Here is a 21588-nt window from a genome sequence, read left to right on the forward strand (position 1 = left end):
CCAAAGATTCACAACTCTGAGGGAAGAGATTTCTCCTCCTCTCGGTCTTAAATGCTCACCCCTGATCCTGAGACTGTGTGCTCCCGTACGGAATGAGCAGGTCGATAGTTGGTCCTTGCACCAACCCATCGTGCTTTTGGTTCCAGCAAGCATTTCCTCCTTTGTAAAAACATTTTATTGTCTCACTCCATTACTTCCAGGTCACCCAGTTGGCCAGTTACTTTGAACCGTTGACTCTGGCCTCCATCGGTGTGGCATCCAAGCTCCTTGACCACCAGCAGCAGATGACCGTGTTGGACCAAACCAAGACCCTGGCAGAGTCCGCGTTGCAAATGCTCTACGCAGCCAAGGAAGGCGGCGGCAACCCCAAGGTACGGTGTGGCACAGAGGACAATTTGCAGGTCTTTTCTAAAATATTGCCTTCCGACATTTTCATTTAATTTGGATGCTAGCTGATTTTTTTTTAAATAATGTATGCAGTTTAACTTTTACTTGAGCTTTTTAATCTGAGATGTCAGAGTTATAATGACTCAGAAGGGGGCCATTCGGCCCATCGAGTTCATGCTGGCTCTCTGTCGAGCAATCCAATCTGTCCCATTACCCGGCTCTATCCCCTTAGCCCTGCAAGTTTATTTCCCTCAAGTGCCCATCCAATTTCCTTTTGAAATCTTTCATCGTTTCCACTTCCACCACCCTTGGAGGCAGCGAGTTTCAGGGGTTTCAGCTTCCAGAAGATGATGGTGGTCCTGGTTATCTGCAAAGATCAGCTGGGATTTCCAACCCTCCAGGATTGCCCTGGAGTCTTCAAGGATGGAAGATTCATCTCCAGGACAACTTGGGAGAAAACTCATTGAGGCATGAAACAAAATTGTTTTTTTTTTCCATTTCTTTATTGGTTATAAAAATATCAGATTAAAAAAGGTTGTTTACTTTCCACTCGGGGGACGTGGGCAGCTACAAGGATGGATACATTGGGTGAGCAATGGAAGGAGGCCATGTGATGAAACTTCCAGGAGTGCGTCCAATCGCAGTTGACAACCATTGGCATGGTGATGCACCGCGCCTCCAGTGGGGAATTGGGAGGCGGGGCAGAGGTTTGATATCGCATTCCTGACCACCGCTGGCAGAGGTTGGTGGAGAGCGGGTTCAGTGGCTGAGTCAATGAGACAGAATTGGCCATTGACCTGCTGTCATGCCCTTGCTAGTGGTCACCTGCGGAGAGGCACCAGGGCAAAGCATGGGAGTGCAGCCAGCCCATCATCACTGCTGTAGGAGATGCCAGGCAGGGAAGGAAGGGGGGGTGGGGTGGGGGGGTCAGATTATCTTCACACCCTGAGGGGAAAAAAGGGTCAACCTTGGACTTTAAATGGTGACCAGTAATTTAAATGATAACGCAGTTAAAGCACCTGCAACATTAACAGCCACAACTAATGCGACAGAGGAAGAAACCGTATAAATCTGGGACAGAAAGAGTCTGAGCTGTGGATGTAATTAACCATCGCTGCGTTTTACATGAAGCTAGAAGGCCTGCAATTGTTGGCCAGTCGCCTGGTGCCACAGTATAAACTGTTGTATTTCACAGTGATTATATTTTGAGTGATGGCAGATTTGTGGGATTTATTTTCTGCTCAAGCACTCACTTCATTAGAATATGCAGTGGGGTTATTTTTTTGAAGGCTACCTTCTGACATCCATTTCTATCATGTATCAGTTTGACCCTCTGACTTCTGTGAAGTTGGACGCAATTTGTACGTGAAGTGTGGACCTTGTAAATTCGATGGCTAGCATGCGATTGATAAACTGTGATGCCTTGAAGCAAGTAGACAGAACTGCAACTTGCCGTGCTGCAGTCAACCTGTGTCTAGTAATCCCCTGCATCTTGCAACCCGCAATTTAATTGCTTCTCTGGAAGTTTTGTACTATTTTTTTGTTTCACAACTTTTACCAGTGGAATTAATAATGAGCTTCATGAGTCGAGGGAAATTTTGCGTATTTTGGAGTACATTCTGCTTCACCAACAGGAGGCAGTACTCGCTGATTCTGGCCTGTGCTCCCTTTGAGGGAGGTTCCTGTAGGAGCATTGGTTGAGGGTGGGCCTTGCATTACTGTTGTACTCTCAGAATTGTTACAGCGCAGAAGGAGGCCATTCGGCCCATCGTGTCTGTACCGGCTCTCCTAATGTGCATTTCATCTCGTGCTATTCCCCCACCTTCTCCCCGTAACCCTGCACATTCTTCCTTTTCATATGATAGTCTAATTCCCTTTTTGAATGCTTCAGTTGAACCTGCCTCCACCACGTTCTCAGGCAGCGCATTCCAGACCTTAACCACTCGCTGCGTGAAGAAGTGTTTGCTCATGTCACTTTTGCTTCTCTTACCAAAGACTTTAAGTCTGTGCCCTCTCGTTCTTGATCCTTTCACGAGTGGGAACAGTTTCTCTCTATCTACTCTGTCCAGACCCCTCATGATTTTGAATACCTCTATCAGATCACTTCTCAGCCTTCTATTCTCCAAGGAAAACGGTCCTAACTTCTCCAGTCTATCTTCATAACTGAAATTCCTCATCCCTGGAAGCATGCTCGTGAATCTTTTCTGCACTCTCTCTAATGCCCTCACCCCTTTCCCAAAGGGCAGCGCCCAGAATTGGACACAATATTCCAGCTGAGGCCGAATAAGTGTCTTATACAAGTTCAGCATAACTTCCTTGCTCTTGTACTCTATACCCCTATTAATAAAGCCCAGGATACTGTGTGCTTTATTAACCGCGCTCTCAACCTGTCCTGCCACCTTCAATGACTTATGCACATATATACCCAGGTCCCTCTGCTCCTGCACCCACTTTGAAATTGTGGCCTTTATTTTGTATTGTCTCTCCATACTGACTCTCTAGCCTGTGCTCCCTTCAGGTGCGGCTCCCATGGGAGTGCAGCGTCACTTGAATTTCTTCCTCCTTGAATTCTTGGATTCAGTTGTGCTCAGTATTGAGAAAAGCAATCCTGAACTGTCAATCAGGCAACATCAGGGCTCCTACTGTATGTCGCTATAGCAATAAGCAAAAACTCATCTTCTAACTAGTTGTGCAAATGGGTCCCAGACCAGGATTTCTGAAGTGTCTCGTTATTTGAATTGTTTAATGTTTTGCACAGCTAACTTCTGATTTCCTTTCGTGGGCAGGAGGCTGATCGTGAATGTTGCAGCATGGTGTGCACCCTCTCTTTAACTTGACTTGTTTCCACCCTCCTCCTTGCGTGGTTGCCCCTGGAAATTGTATCAAAGTGACAGCTCAATGGATTTTTTTTTTTATTCGTTTCATGGGATGTGGGCGGCGCTGGCTAGGCCAGCATTTTTTGCCCATCCTGAAATTCCCTTGAGAAGGTGGTGGTGAGCCACCTTCTTGAACCGCTGCAGTCCATGTGGGGGTAGGTACACCCTCAGTGCTGTTAGGAAGGGAGTTCCAGGATTTTCACCCAATGACAGCGAACAAACGCTCTGCTCCAAACCTCTGTTCCGAAGAAAAACCGTGTGCGAAAGATTTTGAGATGAAATTCAAGCATATGTTTTGGGCTCAGTTTCGCCTGTAACTTTTTTTAATGAACGTCTTGATAACTCTGTGTTCCCCAATGACTTTTAAACATAATCCTCTGTACTTAATGTTGCTGTCAGTGGGAATGGCCCAACTGTATCCATAACTTGGTGAAGATCCGCAAACCCGTTTCCATTAGCCAGTATGTAAGTTGCTCAATAAAACCCCTGCATGAACAGTAATTAGATTAAGGTAGACACCAGGAAGCCCTTATAGATTTACAGACTGCTCTATTTAGAACTCGCATATCAACAAGCTTAATATGTTGAACCTGACCTCACATAGTTCTATCCAGAAACACTAAAAATCAAATTAATATTTGTGTTCCATGAGCTGGTCTGTGTCCTGTTAACTGTGACCATTTTAGGCAATTGTCCAAGGATGTTAACAAGGGCAGGAAACTATCAGAAACTGCAGAGTTGTTGATTAATTGTTTTATGACTGTAATATCCTGCTGTGCTGCTCCTATTGTGCACCTCGTATCTCTGCTCACATCTGCTTGGCTGGGTCCTAATGTGCTCTCAGTGCTGATTGGAAGTCATTTGTGCTTCCTGGCCTCGGGCTCATTATGGTCTGGCTGCAACCTTTTCACACTACAGTGAGTCTTTTCATTCCACTTGTTTTTGCAATGGGACGCTGAGCACCTTGTGGATAGCTGAGTGCGGTGGGTCTGTGGTGAGAGTGCCCGGCGATCCGGGCAGGTGGGCCACAGGCGGGTGGGGGGGGTGCGAAGGTGAAGTGCCTGGGGGGGCGAGGGGGGGGGGGGAGCAGGTGGGTGAGTGCGCCAGGGGGTGCAGGCAGGTGAGAAATGTCAGCGACATACATTGGGTAAGTTTGATTCTCTGTTGTAGAATAGTTGTCTTATTCAGAGAGCAGGGCTTTTTTGTGCATCATTTATGAGCTGAGGCCTGCGATGTGGTTGTGCTGTTACAGCTTTGTGTGTGCCAAATACATGCAGCTTATCATTATTTCAGAATTAAGTGGGGTCTCGGTATTGTCAGCATTACAATAAGGGCATGTGATTTACACTGACTACAATCAGTGATGAGCCAGCAAGCGGGAGGGGGGGTTATGAATAGATTTCTAATTCAGACCTTCCTGTCTTTGATTACTTCCAGTTGGGTGATGGATGAGATTGAAATGCCCACAAACAAAAAGATCAGAATCGCTGCAAACTGTCTAAAAATGGCTAATAATGCCAGCGTCTCAAATGACCTGTGATTGCCGACTGATAGATTGTGGGCCTCTGGCACAAGAGTTCGGGCAGCAAAACCATCCACGATTTTGTGGCCCAGGATGGAACCGGCTTCCTGAGATAGGTGTCGTTTTTATTTCCCAAAATAGTTGCCGCTGTCCTTTTCTCCGTGTCGAGACACAGGCAGCCACGCTTTCAGCAGCTCTGTGAACTGAAGGAGTCTGTTCTCGTCTGTTTCTGTATCGCCTTTCCCAACCTCAGCACCCAAGTGCTACACAGCCAGTTACGGACCTTGAGGCAAAACCATTAAGAGTTACCGAACCAAGGTGTGCAGATGGAGTTAAAATACAGATCAAGCTTGCTCGAATTGAACAGGCTCGAGGGGCTGACTGTGAATAGCCTACTCCTGTCCCCGTTTTCCTAATCTCAATCCCATCAGAGAAACTGATTTTCCGGTCACTGCTCCAATGGTGGCGGATGTAAGAAAAGTCTAGCGCGCTGGAAAGGCAGTGTAAGCTCAACACTCATGGCCAGTAAAGGCTGAGGCGGGTGGCGAGATTTGGAGAAACCGAAAGATTTACGGCATAGGAGGAGGCCATTGGGCCCATTGTGTCCGTGCTGGCCGAAAGAGAGTTATCCTGTCTAATCCCACCTTCCGCCCCTTGGTCCGTAGCCCTGCAGGTTACGGCACCTCGAGTGCATATCCAAGTGTTTTTTTTTAAATGCGATGAGAGTTTCTGCCTCTACCATCCTTTCAGACAGTGAGTTCCAGACCCTCACCACTCTCTGGGTGAAAACAATTTCTCCTCGACTCCCCTCTAATCCTTCCGCCAATTACTTTCAATCTACACCCACCACCCCCAGTTATTGATGTCTCTGCTCAGGGAAATAGGTCCTTCCTATCCGCTCGATCTGAGCCCCCACCATAATTTTATACACCTCAGTCTCCTCTGTTCCATAGAAAACGACCCGAGCCTATCCAATCTTCCCTCATAGCTAAAATTCTCCATTCCTGGCAACATTCTCGTAAATCTCTTCTTTACCCTCTGTAGTGAATCAAATCCTTCCTGTAATGTGGTAATCAGAATTGTATGCAGTACTCTAGCTGTGGTCTAACAAGTGTTTTATACAGTTCCAGCATAACCTCCCTGCTCTTATATTCTTTGCCTCGACTAATAAAGAAAAGTATCCCATGTGCCTTCTGAAACACCTTATCTACCAGTCCTGCTATCTTCAGGGATCTGTGGACAGATCTTTCCCTGCAATCTACAGCTTTCTTCTTTATTATCAACCACACGGCCAATTTTTGTCTCATCTGCAAACTTCTTAATCATGCCCCCTACACTTAAGTCTGGATCATTGATGTACACCACTTACTGCTCTCCCTCTTTGTTTCCTCCTCACAGCTTACATTCCCATTTAGCTTTGTATCGTCAGCAAACTTGGATACATTACTCTCTGTCTCTTCATCTGAGTCATTAATGCAGATTGTAAATAGCTGAGGCCCCAGCACTGATCCTTGTTGCACTTCACTAGTCACAGCCTGCCCACTTGAAAATGCCCCCTTTATCCCTGCTGTCTGCTTCAGTTAACCAATCCTCTATCGGTGCTAATATGTTACCCCCAACTCCATGAGCCCTTATCTTCTGTATTAACCCTTTGTGTGGTACCGTATCAAATGCCTTTTGGAAATCCAAGTATACTACATCTACTGGTTCCCCTTTATCTACCCTACTAGTTACATCCTCAAAAAACTCTAATAAATTTGTCAAAAACGATTTCCCTTTCGTAAAACCATTTGACTCTGTCTGATCATACTATGATGTCCTGAGTACATTGTTAAGACTTCCTTAATAATGCTTGCCAGAACTTTCCCGATGACTGATGTCAGGCCGATTGGCCTGTAATTCCTTGTTTTCTCTCTCCTTCCTTTCTTGAATAGCAGTGTTACATTTGCTAACTTCCAGTATGCTGGGACGATTCTAGAATCTAGGGAATTTTGGAAAATCAAAACCAGTGCCTCCACTATCTCTGCAGCTACTTCTTTTAGAACCCCAAGATGTAGGCCATCAGGTCCTGGGGATTTGTTGGATTTTAGCCCCTTAATACTTTTTCTCTGCTGATATTAGTTACTTTAAATTCCTCACTCTTATTAGCCCCTAGGTTACCCTCTATTTCTGGTACGTAATTTGTTTCTTCTACTGTGAAGACCGACACAAAATATTTGTTCAATGTCTCTGCCATTTCCTCATGCCCCATGATCATTTTTCCTGTTTCTGCCTCTAAGGGATCGTTTACTTTAGCTACTCTCCTCCTTTTTATAAACTTGTTAAAGTTCTTAAAATCTGTTATATTCCTGGCTAGTTTACACTCATTCTATTTCTTCCCTTTTTATCAACTTTCTGGTGACCCTTTGCTGGTTTCTAAACCATTTCCAATCCTCAGGCTTACTACTATTCTTTACCACATTATAAGCCTATTCTTTTAACTTAATACTATCCTTAACTTCCTTACTAAGCGTTGGATGGATCTTCCTTGCTGAGTTTTTGTTTTTTTAATGGAATTTTTTTTGTTGAACATTTGGAATTTTTTCTTTATATGTTTCCACTGTTTATTTACCACCATACCTTTCAGTCTATTTACCCAATCAACCTTAGCCAGCTCCCCCTTCATACCGTTGTAATTAGCTTTGTTTTAAGTTTAAGATTCTTGTTTGGGTCTGGAGTATGTCACTTTTAAACTTAGTATAGCGTTCAGTTGTATTGTGATCACTATTTCCCAGCAGATCTTTTACTATGAGATTACTAATTAATCCTGCCTCATTGCACAATGCTAGCTCTAAATAAGCTTTATCCCTCGTTGTTGCCATAACGTATTGCTCCCGGAAGCTGTCAAGAAAGCATTCTACAAACTGATCTTCCGGACCATCTTTGTCAATTTAATGGTCCAGTCTATTTGAAGATTAAAGTTCCCCACAATTACGTTGTTATTTAAGACTTCCATTGATTGGCAGATGCACTCCGCAAATCCCCATTGGCACTGAAGTTTCAATTGCTTAAATGTTGCAGTAGAACTGAGTTTAGAAGTCTGAGCAGAATTCAACCATCAACACGGTGGGGTGGGGGGGAAGGTTAGGCAGGGTCTGAAAACCTAAAGTGAGGAATAAGTGATCCAACAACGCTTGACTGGGCTGCGAACACTTTGAACAGAAATGTGTTCGTGCTTCGTCTGGCTGGGAATGACCGTGCCTGACAGCATCCTTCACTCTGACTGAGGAGTGAAGTGTTGTAGTTTGGGAGCAATGGGAGGTCTTTCCATTGGGAGAGAGGAAAGAAACCAAAGCTGAACTTTCCATTCCCCTGGAAGTCGCTCGATCCTCCTATGATCTGTTCCAAACCATTGTTCGTGCAGCCTGAAGGGGTAGCCATCCAAGGCAACCCATAGGTTTTCCTCCTAAATAGCCTTCTATTGGGCAGCCAGCCTCAACCCTAATGAAACCAACTCCCCGCTCCCCATTTCTCAGCTGAAGTGGATCGAACTCTCTAATGGAAGCGAACCCGACATCTGACCTGGCCAAGAGTCAAACATACCAAAAATCTCACCATACCGCCTTTTCATTCAATTCACAATTCAGTTCTCTGATGAACTCTGCTGCAAATTAAATTTATACATATGGAATGTTTAGACCAAGTAAGTTGGAGAATCCTGTGCTTGAAATAAACTGGTCAGAAGTATGTAGTGGATTCAGCCTCTGATCACTGTTAATTTTGACCCAGGTTGTGTTTGTTGGGAGGAGTGGAGACTGTAGTTATACTCACACTTCCGTGTCCATGTGATGCAGTTTTGCATGGGCCCACTTCATGCTGCGTTCCCATTGCGCGAAGTGCAGAATAACGCCTGCTTAAGTTTGAATTGGTAGTGTGACCTGAAATCTTACCAAGATGAGAAATGTATCTGACTTTTGTTAGGGCCTATGTCCTGACCTCCCAGGGTCGTTGGTGAGGTACGGAGCCTCGCAAAACCAGCAAGATCCCAGAGCTGATCCCTGACCTGTGCTCGATTGGTCAGTCTCAGCTGCAGTGGCAATGAGGGGCTATAATTGGTCTCAGATCCCTCTGGACTGAGGAATTGAGGAGAAGAGCGATTTAATGATTTTCATTCCTGGTCCCAGCCCTATGCTTCTCACTTTAGCGTGCAGGTACATGAGCCCAGCTGTGAGGTACAGGAAGGCTGGATAGGTCCTGCCTTATGAGTTAATGCTGGTCGGAGAGTGAGGGGACCCAGTGGTAACCCTGAAGAGATCTCCCTGCATTGGGCATGACTGGCCATTATTACATGGGTGTGTTGCCAAGGGTTTGAGACTGGGCTCCGGTGAGCCGGACTCCTTGTACAGCCAGACATGGTTCACCCATTGTCAAGTGTCATCGTCCCTCCCTTTGAATAGTGCGAATTTGTGCTAATGTGGAAAGTACCTCACGTGACCTGAAGAGGCCCTCGTCTTCCTCATATGGTGGGTTTCGCCAAGTTGGAATTATCTGTGCAAGGTATTATATTTCACAGTGCAGCCGTGTCTCCCAGGAAATAACGCTGTTGTGTATTATTCACTCGCCAGGCTGCGCACACACACGACGCGATTACAGAGGCAGCTCAGCTAATGAAGGAGGCAGTAGATGATATCATGGTAACTCTGAATGAAGCTGCCAGTGACATCGGCATGGTGGGTGGTATGGTCGATGCCATCGCTGATGCAATGAACAGAGTAAGTCCTCTTGCATGTGGTTTCCTGCACAAATTGTTCCTGTTTATTCACAACTTCCATTTACACGCCAGCCTTTAACAACAACTTGCATTTATATAGCGCCTTGAATTTGGTCAAACATCCCAAGGTGCTTCAGAAAGGTTATCAAACCAAGTTTGACACCGAGCCACAGATGGAGATATTAGGGCAGATGACCAAAATTGTAGTCAAAGAGATGAGGAGAGTCTGAAAGGAGGAGAGAGAGTTTGAGAAGGAGAGGTTTAGGGAGGGAATTCCAGAGGCCAGGTCCGAGGCAGCTAAAGCCTTGTCCTTTTTTTTGTCTGTTTGCCCATCTGCCAGTGGTGGAGAAATTAACATCAGATGCGCAGAGATCTCGGAGAGTTGTGGGGCTGGAGGAGATTACAGAGATGGGGGCAAGACCATGGAGGGATTTGGAAACAAGCATGCGAACCTTAAAATAGAGATTTGGCTGGACTGGGAGCCAATGTAAGTCAGTGAGCACAGGGGTGATGGGTGAACAGGACTTGGCGAGAGTTAGGATACAGGCAGCAGTTTCAGATGAGCTTAAGTCTCTGAAGGACAGGCAGACAGGAAGGACAGCGCTGTTGGTCACACCTGGAGTTGACGGAAGCACAGATAAGGGGCAGAAACAGAGGTGGAAGTTAGGAGCATAGTAATTCGTGTAGATGAGGGCAGAAAGTTATAAATAAACATTGGTAGATTAAGAGAGTGGGCAAAACGGTGGCAGATAGAGCTCAATGTGGGAAATGGTGAGGCCCTAACGAAGTTTGGACCTAACAAAGATAGACGAGAATGTTTGCTGAATGTTGGGAAGTGAGGAACTGTGGATAAGCAGAGAGGTTTGGGGATCCAAGTATAGAAATCATTAAAAGCTGTGGATGCCATGTTCCTTGACATAATGAGGGTGTAAAGCTCAGCTCAGGGTTGAACAGGACTTGTCAGCAGTCTTTTAATGAGATGATTTATTGTAACTGAAGAAGATCTGGGCAGTAATTAGCCTTGTATTGTAAACAGAAGAGTGTTGGCATCTTGGACTGCAGCAGTGTCCAGTCCATGTGTAATATCTCCTCTGTCATCCCAACAACACTTTCAGCATTCTAGACTGCCGATGAGCAATAAAGTCAACACGTTCTCATGTTGCTGCATTATTACTCCCATCATTCGAGTGTGCCAAGTAGGATCCATCTGTTGCTGTGTTTCAATGTCTCAGTTGCTGTTTCAGACCATGAGTGCCCGTCCCGCAACTGGTGTGGAGATTTTCCATTTCCCCAATATTTACAATGTAGAAACAGTGGCGAGGAATATCATGTATAACCATCGCATTCCCACCAAAACTCTCAGCCTTTGAGACAGCTGCAGGGCACCACTTAAGACCTGCACAAATTAGTTTCCCTTGTATCACTTCATGGGGATGTAATTGATCCTGGCCATTAGCATCAGACTGGTGTCTAGCAAATCATCATTGTGCTCAATTCTCTTTTCCATTGTCTTCAATTCCGTTGACCATGTAAAACAGGTTCTCGGTTCACTCGAGCCCCATTTCACACCACTGGTAAAGACCGATCTCATTCCCCGTGATTGTTAATAGCTCAGTGTTGCCCGATTAGCACGTGGTAATGATTGCCAACACTACCGTACATAACCCACACACTCTCCTGTGTTCCAGCTGGATGAAGGCACTCCTCCTGAACCAGAGGGAAGCTTCGTGGACTATCAAACCACGATGGTAAAATATTCCAAGGCGATTGCAGTCACGGCGCAGGAGATGGTAAGTGAGGCGTAGTGAATCGTTGGCCCTCTTGCACCTGACGTGAGTGTCATGGTGGCCTTGTGTACCGCGAATTGGCTCCCCACAGAACTATCAGCTCTGAAGACCACGCACGCACGCACGCACACCTCTTCATTGCTCCAAGTTGCTATGTTGACCTTGCCAACTTGTCCGTTGAAATTCCAGCTCCTCAAATGTTAATAGAAATCTAATCCCATTAGCGTGTGTGTTTGAAAAGGAATTTCAGTCAAATGGCATGATTTCCACATTTCTGTGGCAAGGTGAAAGTTTAGCCAGAAACTGGCCGGTTTTCCAGCAATTCAGTGGATCGATCCGCTTCTTTCCAACACCTCAGTTTGACTATTACATCCCTCATTCTGTTCTCTCTCCACAGATGTCCAAATCAGTCACCAGCCCTGAAGAGCTTGGCGGCCTAGCCTCCCAAGTGACCACTGACTATGGCCACCTCGCTCACCAAGGACGACTTGCTACGGCCACAGCTGACACCGAGGAGGTAGGCCGTTCCCTTACTAATGGAATTCATCTGTGGGCAAGGCTGGTCTTTGTGCCCATCTCCATTTGCCCCTGAGCAGCTGGTGATGGTGGTCCCTCTCATTGAACCACTGTTCTAGCTGGTGAGGGCAATTTAGCAGCAACCATGTTAATTCATCTGCTCAATTTCCAACAGCTTCCTGTAAGACGGGGATGTTATTTTTTTAATTCATTCATGAGATGTGAGCGTCACTGGCAAGGCCAGCATTTATTGCCCATCCCTAATTGCCCTCGAGAAGATGGTGGTGAGCCACTGCCTTGAATACAGCTGAGTGACTTGCTAGGCCATTTCAGACGGCAATTAATCAACCATATTGCTGTTGGTCTGGAGTCACATGTAGGCCAGACCAGGTAAGGATGGCAGATTTCCTTCTCTAAAGGGCATTTGTGAAGTAGATGGGTTTTTATCACAATCTGGGAGTTTCATGGTCACCATTACCGAGACTAGCATTTTATTGTAGATTTATTTAATTAACTGAATTTCAATTCTCCCAATGCCATGGTGGGATTTGCACTCGTATCTCTCGATTGTTAGTCCAGGCCTCTGGATTACTAGTCCAATAGCATAACCACTATGCTACTGTACCCCTCAATGTTACAGCTCAAATGACGTGACACTTCCCCACGAAGTCTTTCGACGTGCACACCACCATGGACCTGTTGGGCTGAATGGCCTGTTTCTATGCTATATAAATATTTTATAACTTTGTAATAATTTGTAAAAATCATAGGGAAATTAAAAAATGAGCATTTTATTCTTATTCTTTGAAGACTTTGAAGATGGGCGGCACAGTGGCGCAGTGGTTAGCACCGCAGCCTCACAGCTCCAGCGCCCCGGGTTCAGTTCTGGGTACTGCCTGTGTGGAGTTTGCAAGTTCTCCCTGTGTCTGCGTGGGTTTTCTCCGGGTGCTCCGGTTTCCTCCCACATGCCAAAGACTTGCAGGTTGATAGGTAATTTGGCCATTAGCAATTGCCCTTAGTATAGGTAGATGGTAGGGAAATATAGGGACAGGTGGGGATGTGGTAGGAATATGGAATTAGTGTAGGATTAGTATAAATGGGTGGTTGATGGTCAGCACAGACTCGGTGGGCCGAAGGGCCTGTTTCAGTGCTGTATCACTAAACTAAACTTATGTTTATTTGTTTTAAATATATTGGAGACAGGAGTCAAAGTGGGCAGCCCTGGAGTCATGTATAGGATAGGGTGGGTATGGGGCAGGAGGTTTATGTCCCTGGCGGACATTAGTGAAACAGTTGGGTTTTAATAATAGCTTTGTGGCCACTTTTACTGCCGTTTGGTGGACTATTAGGCTAGGGTGCTGGACTACTCGTCCAAGAACATAACCCTGACACTAGTGTACCCATCTCATTACAAATTACCACTTGTATCAGGTACCCAAAACTAAATTCATGCATGGTCCAGCACCTGTCAAATTGCTTGCATTTATACACTTGCCCCTCTGCTTTTTGACTACATGACTTTCTCCCTGAGTCCAAGGTACAGGTACACTGACGTTCTGAGTTGTATACACCTCTGGCCTCAGCTCACCATCGTTTCAGTCACCGAGCCGACATTTGACATCCTCAGCATTCTCTGAAATGGGGTCAGAGTGATCCCAGCCGTTGGTTCCGGTTTCAGTAATGATCTGCTGCCGCTCTCTCTGCAGATTGGATTCCAGATTAAGACACGGGTGCAGGACCTGGGTCATGGCTGCATATTCCTGGTGCAGAAAGCTGGTGCTGTTCAAGTCAGCCCCATCGACAGCTTCACCAAAAGAGAGCTCATTGAGTGCGCCCGTGCTGTGACAGAGAAGGTGAGGGCAGTTTCATTCCCTCTTTAACCCTTGTGTTGCTGAAAGGGATAGACTGTCAACTGATGCTTTTTACTTTCAAAGTTAAAAAAAAAAATAGGCTGGCAAAAATTATAGAGCAGAAGAAATCTTCGATAACAGCTTCACCCAGTCTGACAGTTAAGAAGGGAAGATTATTACTGCGATTAGGGCCTATTTACCTTAGTGAGGTCAGTGACTAAGGGGGCAGAGATTTAACGTGATTGGTGGAAAGATTAGAGGGGAGGTGAGGAAAATCTTTTCACCCAGAGGGTGGTGGGGGTCTGGAACTCACTGCCTGAAAGGCTAGTAGAGGCAGAACCCCTAAACTCATTTTAAAGGTGTCTGGATATGCACCTCAAGTGCCGTAACCTGCAGGGCTACGGACCAAATTCTGGGAGGTAGGATTCGGCTGGGTGACTCGTTTTTCAGCTGGCGCAGACACGATGGGCAGTGGCCTCTTTCTGTGCCGTAAACTTTCTATGATTCTATTCCATGACCTTAGCCCATCTGATAAATGATAACCTACGATGATAAAAGTTTGCTCCGAATAATTGTCGTTAAAAATCGATGGCATATAACTCTGAAGCCATTTTGTGCTGTAAGATATAGCTGCAGGAATTAAGTGTTGGCCAGTTAGACTGACTGACAGGAACAGGAAGAGGCCTGTTAGCCCCTCAAGCCTGTTCCACCATTCAATATCATGGCTGATCCCTGATCTAACTCCATAGACCTGCCTTTGCCCCATATCCCTTAATATCTTTGGTTAACAAAAGGCTCTCAATCTCAGCCTTAAAACTAACAATTGATTGAGCATCAATTGCTGTTTGTGGAGAATTCCAAACTTCTAGCACTCTTTGTGTGACGCAGTGTCTCCTAATTTCACTCCTGAAATGTCTGTCTCTAATTTTTAAGACTCTGCCCCCTAGTTCCAGACTCCCCAACCAACGGAAATAGTTTCTCTCCATCTACTCTTATCTGATGCATTTCATATCACAATCCACACCCCACAATCAGCATTGATGTGACACCAAAACGTAGAGGTTCATTCATTCAGGTCGATGATAAGAAACTGAGGTCAGATTAAGCTAAAATGTAGCTGCTGTAAACCATTTTAGTTTCCCTTATTTGCTTTCTGCAAACCCAAACTTTGATGAATCCTTGAACTGGAAAAGCAGGGGCTTGTTCCACATTTGGTAGCTTCCCGAGCGAGTCTGATCAGGTGAGACAGCGGGTGCATTGTTCTGAATGGATCTCGTTTTCCGCCCAGGTTTCCTTGGTTCTGTCTGCCCTACAAGCCGGGAATAGGGGCACACAGGCTTGTATCACTGCTGCCAGCGCTGTGTCTGGCATCATTGGCGATCTGGACACCACCATCATGTTCGCCACAGCTGGCACTCTCAACGCAGAAAACGAAGAGTCGTTTGCAGACCACAGGTTAGTTGAGTCAGCTACTCGATCCCAACCATTGATAATATAGCATCCTTAATAAATAAACTGTACTCTGCAGGGGCAAAAGGAGATGTTGGGGAATAGCAGGAGCTGGGGCAATGGTCAAAAGCACAGTCAAAAAGGTGGGCTTCGATGAGGCTCGCAGGCAGGGAAAGGGATAGCAACGCATTAGCGTTTTCGGGAAGACGACTGAGACTGTGGGGTTCAGACAGCTGAAGATCCTGCCACATCAAACACAAAGGAGGTGGGCATCAAAGGAGCAGTCGCAGCATGCTAACGCCATGTGTACACTCGAGAAAATGGGGTTGGAGGAGGTTCCCTCGGGAGCAAGAGAGGGGGGTGAGACCCTGGAGGTTTGCTTCCACTGAGTGAGTCACCAACGTGCAGGATTCTTTTGTGCTTTCAGTCACGACATTCTAACTGCACCCGCCCAGCAGGAACCCAGTGGCTTTGAGCCCGTTTGACTTGATTTAGTGCTTCATTGAAGTCAGTGGGGACCGAGTATAGGCGTGTGTGTAAGACAAGTGTTCAACGTGAGCCTGCCGTATTCCTGCCAGTCAGATGAGGTTAAAATCAGGGCTTAACGGTTTTGATTGGAGCTGAGGGAGATCGTCAGCTCTGTCCAAGGGTCATGGGCATCATAAATTCTGCTATCTGGGGGTGTGGCACTTTCAAATGGCACTGAATACCAATGAGGGTGATGACACCTCGAAGGAGTGCAGTCCGAGCTTGGCACCGTGAAGCAAAGGAGCGCACAGGAGGGTATAGTAACATGCAGGGATGTAGTAATAATAGTGGAGTCAGTAGTCCGGGAGACAGACAGACAGACAGGCAGTTCTGTTACTGTCAACGCAATACAGTTCCAATTCAGGATGGTGTGTGACTTGGAGGGGAACTTGCAGGTGGTGGTGTTCCCATGCATCTGTTGCCCTTGTCCTTCGAGGTGGTAGAGGTCGTGGGTTTGGAAGGTGCTGTTGAAGGACCCTCAGTGAGTTGCTGCAGTGCATCTTGGATATGGTACACACTGCTGCCACTGTGGGCTAGTGGTGGAGGGAGTGAATGTTGAAGGTGGTCGATGGGGTGCAAATCAAGCAGGCTGCTTTGTTCTTGATAGTCTAGAGCTTTTTGAGTGTTGTTGGAGCTGCAACTGGCGAGTATTCCATCACACTCCTGACTTGTGCCTTGTACACAGTGGACAGGCACTGGGGAGTCAGGTGAGTTACTTGTTGCAGAATTCCCAGCCTCTGACCTCTTGTAGCCACAGCATTTATGTGGCTGGTCCAGTTAAGCTTCTGGTCAATGGTGACCCCAAGATGTTGACAGTGGGGATTCAGCGATGGTAATGCCTCTGAATATTAAGGGGAGATGGATAGATTCTCTCCTGTTGGAGATGGACATTACCTGGCACTTGTGTGGTGCGAATGTTACTTGCCACTTTTCAGCCCAAGCCTGAATGTTGTTCGGATCTTGCTGCATATTGACCCGGACTGCTTCAGTATCTGAGGAGTCGCGAATGGTGCTGAACATTGTGCAATCGTCAGTGAACATCCCCACTTCTGAGCTTATGATTGAAGGAAGGTCATTGATGAAGCAGCTGAAGATAGGTGGGCCTAGGACACTACCCAGAGCAACTCCTGCAGTGATGTCCTGAAGCTGAGGTGATTGAGCTCCAACAACCACAACCATCTTCCTTTGCACTAGGAATGACTCCAAGCAGTGTGGTTAATAAGGTTGGTAACCTACAGGAGCCAATAGCCACATGGCAATATGATGCGGTGTCGATAACTGAGATCTGGCTCAAAAAAGTAGGGAGGATTGGATGCTTAATAATCCTGGGTATAAGGTATTAAGGAAAGAAAGGAGGCGGGATAGCAGGTTTGATTAAGGAAAATATTACAGTGCTCGGAACAATGTCCTTGTGGGGGGTCAAAAAATCTTTTCGGTTGGAGTTAAGAAACAATAGAGGAGCTTTTACACTACTTGGTTTATTTTACAGGCAGTAGTTGGAGCACATGAAGCATAGCCTGAGGAACTGGGAGACACAAAGTTGAAACGTTATGGTGCCACCACTGGTGGGAGAGTGTAATTACACTGACACGTTTACATAAGAATTTATAATGGGAATAGTTGATGAGTGCCTGCCGTCATCAGACGTTTAATGTATTTATAGATGTGTTTATTAGTTAAGATTCTTTCACATGATCAGCACAGGTCTGTAGGCTTTGAAAAAGCTGATTCCCTTTATGAAGCAAACCTAGTGACCTTGCTGTACTTTGTGCAGAAGTGTCTCCTACTGTTTTATTGACTTTTTTTGACAGGCCTACTTTGTGTTCTCAATTGTGTTTTCTCTCCACAGGGAGAACATCCTGAAAACAGCAAAGGCCCTTGTTGAAGACACCAAGTTCCTGGTATCCGGAGCTGCATCGAGCCAGGAAAAGCTGGCCCAGGCTGCCCAGTCCTCTGTCAGCACCATTACCCAGCTGGCTGAGGTGGTGAAGCAGGGAGCAGCCAGCCTGGGCTCCGATGATCCAGAAACGCAGGTAAAGAGATACGTTTACAACTAATAGGAGTGGAATTAGTCCAATGCTCATAAGCCACACAGTAAGGGAGGGGGGGGGGGGGGTGGTGATTCCTGCCACGTACGATTTATAGTGGTGTACGCCTGTTCTTAATGTATAGAGCCTGATACAAATATCTGACAAATCGTCCTATGCAATTAGATGAACATTTACACTAACTCTGTACTCAATATTGGTTGACCAGGCAGTAGACTTGGCCCCTTCATCACAGGGTTTACCATCTTTACACTGTTGTAGGGTTGGCTGTGGCTCAGTTGGTTGCACACTCGCCTCTGAATTAGAAGGTTGTGTGTTCAAGTCCCACTCCAGACATGATGCTGAGATTTCAGTTCAGTATTGAGGGAGCACTGAGACCCTGTCTGCCCCCTCGGATTGAAGTATAAGATCCCATGGCACTGTTTTGAAGAAGAGCAGGGGAGTTCTCCCTGGTGTCCTGGACCAATACCTAATCCCTCAACCAACATCACTAAATGACAAATTATCTGATCATTATTACATTACTGTTGTGGGTTAGGGTTGTGAGTAAATTGGTTGGCACACTTCTGATGTTACAACAGTGACTACACTTCAAAAGTTCTTCATTGGCTGGAAAGCGCTTTGGGGACGTCCTGAGGTTGCGAGAGGTGCTATATGAATGCAAGTCTTTGAGTTCAGTAATGTTGCATGCTGAAGAGTCCGGGCGATTGTTGGCAATAGTTAGCTTTAACTATCGGGTGTAATGTTGCTGTCATTTCCTATACTGGCAGCCGAAGATGATGCTTTCAAGGTTGCACTATAGTGGAAATCCAACTTCACTATTATTCCCAGGTTTTTTTCTTTCCTCGGTGGAATTTTCCATCTGGCACTAGGGTACAATTTCTCCAGTCCTAACAGTGCCGGAACGAGAGCCCATTAGCCTCAATTGTGTTTTTCAGCAGACTATCTGACTTTGTGGGGAAGCATCACAGCTGAGCTGATCCTGCCCCACACTGCATGTGTCACTGAGATAGCTACCCTTCCCCCACTCTGATAGTCTCAACCCATCCCCCACCACCCCCTCCCCCAACCTCAGGGCGGCTGTCATGCGGTCAGTCCGAGCGAAAGGTGGGCAGACTAAGGATTGAATTGGGATCTTTCTGATCTGCGTGATCTCAGCCAAACAATAGACCACATGTTTTAACAATTACCCGCCGTTAAGCATAGTGTTATTTGCAGACGGAACTTGTGTGACTGAGGGACCTTCTTGATGATTTGTAGGTGGTCTTGATCAATGCAGTTAAGGATGTTGCCAAGGCTCTGACTGACCTCATCAGTGCTACGAAGTGCGCGGCCGGCAAACCCGCTGATGATCCATCGATGTACCAACTGAAGAGCGCGGCCAAGGTACAGGACGGGGAGGGAGCGGTGGGGGAGTAGGTGGGGGGGGGGGGTGGCTGCAGGCTGGCCTGCCACCGAGCGTCTTCTATTGTGCGTGGTGATGTATTTGTAACATCATATCTGCTGCACTGAGTTACCCAACTTGTAGGTGACCTTGGATCTATGGAGTCACTTTTCCTGAGTTGATTTTATAGTTAAGATATTTTTCAAATGGTTTGAAGTGGTTAAATTATGAGGACTTGCTTGTATTTCCTTGCACTAGGAATATTGAGGGGTGATTTAATTGAGGTGTTTAAGACGATTAAAGGATTTGATAGGGTAGAGAGAGAGAGAGAAACTATTTCCTCTGGCGGGTGGAGGAATCCAGAACAAGGGGACATAAGCTTCAAATCAGAGCCAGGCTATTCAGGGGTGATGTCAGGAAACACTTCTTCACACAAAGGAGGAGCGGGAATCTGGAACTCTTTCCCCGCACCCCCTCCCCCCCTGAAAAAGGCTGCTGAGACTGAGGGTCAATTAAACATCTCAACATTGAGATGGATAGATTTTTGTTGGCCGGTATTAAAGGTCATGGAACCAAGGCGGGTAGATAGAGTTAGGATACAGATCAGCCTCAATGTAATTGAATGTGGAAGAGTCTTGAAGGGCTGAATGGCCTCCTCTACCCGTGTTCCGTTTACAATGGCATAACCAGGCTTTTCTCTCCGCAGGTGATGGTTACAAATGTCACCTCCCTTCTGAAAACAGTTAAAGCTGTGGAGGATGAAGCGACACGTGGCACCAGGGCACTCGAGGGCACGATAGAGAGCATCAAGCAGGAGCTGGCGGTATGTGAGGGCTGTCGATTGAATCGATGCCGGGCTCAAATCAATACAAGAGGTGAAGATTGAGAGGAGATTTGATAGAGGTGCTCAAAATCATGAGGGGGCCGGGACAGAGTAGATAGAGAGAAACTGTTCCCGCTGGCGGAAGGATCCAGAACCAGAGGACACTGACGAAAGGCAAAAGAAGCAACAGCGACATGAGGAAAAACTTGTTTACCCAGCGAGTGGTTAGGATCTGGAATGCACCGCCTGAGAGTGTGGTGGAAGCTGATTAAATCGAGAACTTCAAAAGAGAATTGGACAATTATCTGAAGAGGAAATATTTGCAGGGCTACGGGGATTGGGACTAGCTGAGTTGCTGTTGCAGAGAGCCAGCACAGGCTCGATGGGCTGAATGGCCTCCAACTGTTCTGTAACCATTCTATGATTCATTGCAGTGCTGTGCCCTATAATGACCTGCGTCCCTAATGCTCGGCCTTGATACCAATTACAGGTTTTCCAATCAAAGGAGCCACCAGCAAAGACTTACTCGCCAGAAGAATTCATTCGAATGACAAAGGGCATCACAATGGCAACTGCCAAGGCCGTGGCAGCAGCTAACTCCTGTCGCCAGGACGACGTGATTGCGACAGCCAACCTCAGCCGCAAGGCGATCGTTGACATGCTGACTGCTTGCAAGGTAGGTGTTGACCTCTCTCTTCAGTCACGTAGGGCTGGATTCTGCAGAGGCCTCGAAGTCTGGATTGTCGGGGGTGGGGCATGAAGATGGCCCCAGATGAGGCCCGCCACAGACCTTGACACCTGCAGGGCCTGGCCTGATAGTGCTGGTGGCAGCCCCCCCCCGCCCCCCACTGCCTCTTGGTTTCAGGACTGCCATTTAAATATTCAAACAAAAGAATTTACCTGAATTAATGAGTCTCCTGTCGCCTCCTGACGTCCTGCTGTGATCTTCACCCCCGTGCCTTTGGATCCCCGTCTGGGGAAACGAGGGGCAACAGTGATGGGGAGGAGGTAAGTTTCTCAGTGTGGGTGGGGGGGGGGGAGGGGGGAAACGGGTCAAAATGAACGTCATGGGTGTAGGGGATGGTGGGAAGGGTTATAGTTGAAAGTTTGTGGGGAGATGGTCAGATTGTGAATGTAAGTGATATGGGGCAGAAAGAGCAAATAATTAATTGAATCGATATTTTGCGGGGGTGGGGGGGGGGCCAAAGAAATATATTTATTCATTTTAATTGAATTTCACATTAAATATTTAAATTCCCCGGTAGAGATGGCAGCCCTTTAAAAATGGCGTCAGCGACTGCACACAGGCAGCTGACGCCATTGTCGGGATTGGACAACTCGCCCCTCCCCCACCCCCCCCAACATGTTTGTGGCCTGCCCCGGTTTAATAAATCAGCCACCGAAATCGGCGGCGGGCTTATAGAATTCAGCTCCTAGCTTAGATTGAAGCCTTGCATCGGAGGGCGGTCAACACTGAACCTTGAATGTGTTTGCCTGGGCAGCAAGCAGCATACCATTCCGAAGTTGGTGAAGATGTACGAAGCAGGGCCTTGCACTATGCTACTGAGTGCACCGTTGGCTACATGGAGCTGCTGGAGCACGTCCTTGTGGTGAGTGGATCGTCATCTTGTGGTTTTCTGTGGAATTAACCTACATGAGGGTAACAGG

The 21588-nt window shown here is 46.7% G+C and overlaps 1 protein-coding gene across 7 annotated transcripts in view; it reads left to right on the forward strand.

The window, feature by feature from the left end:
* tln2b (talin 2b) overlaps positions 1 to 21588 on the forward strand; it is a 293811-nt gene that overhangs the window by 253902 nt on the left and 18321 nt on the right. For all 7 annotated transcript variants that reach the window (XM_068015241.1, XM_068015242.1, XM_068015244.1 and 4 more), the window contains 11 exons: positions 201 to 371; positions 9390 to 9536; positions 11224 to 11325; positions 11720 to 11839; positions 13545 to 13691; positions 14977 to 15143; positions 17515 to 17698; positions 18974 to 19099; positions 19804 to 19920; positions 20411 to 20596; positions 21423 to 21530. In XM_068015241.1, coding sequence (XP_067871342.1) covers positions 201 to 371; positions 9390 to 9536; positions 11224 to 11325; positions 11720 to 11839; positions 13545 to 13691; positions 14977 to 15143; positions 17515 to 17698; positions 18974 to 19099; positions 19804 to 19920; positions 20411 to 20596; positions 21423 to 21530 — 1575 coding nt within the window. The remainder of the gene's footprint in view (positions 1 to 200; positions 372 to 9389; positions 9537 to 11223; positions 11326 to 11719; positions 11840 to 13544; positions 13692 to 14976; positions 15144 to 17514; positions 17699 to 18973; positions 19100 to 19803; positions 19921 to 20410; positions 20597 to 21422; positions 21531 to 21588) is intronic.

Source organism: Heterodontus francisci, chromosome 35 (genome assembly GCF_036365525.1).
Source record: "Heterodontus francisci isolate sHetFra1 chromosome 35, sHetFra1.hap1, whole genome shotgun sequence".
NCBI lineage: Eukaryota > Metazoa > Chordata > Chondrichthyes > Heterodontiformes > Heterodontidae > Heterodontus > Heterodontus francisci.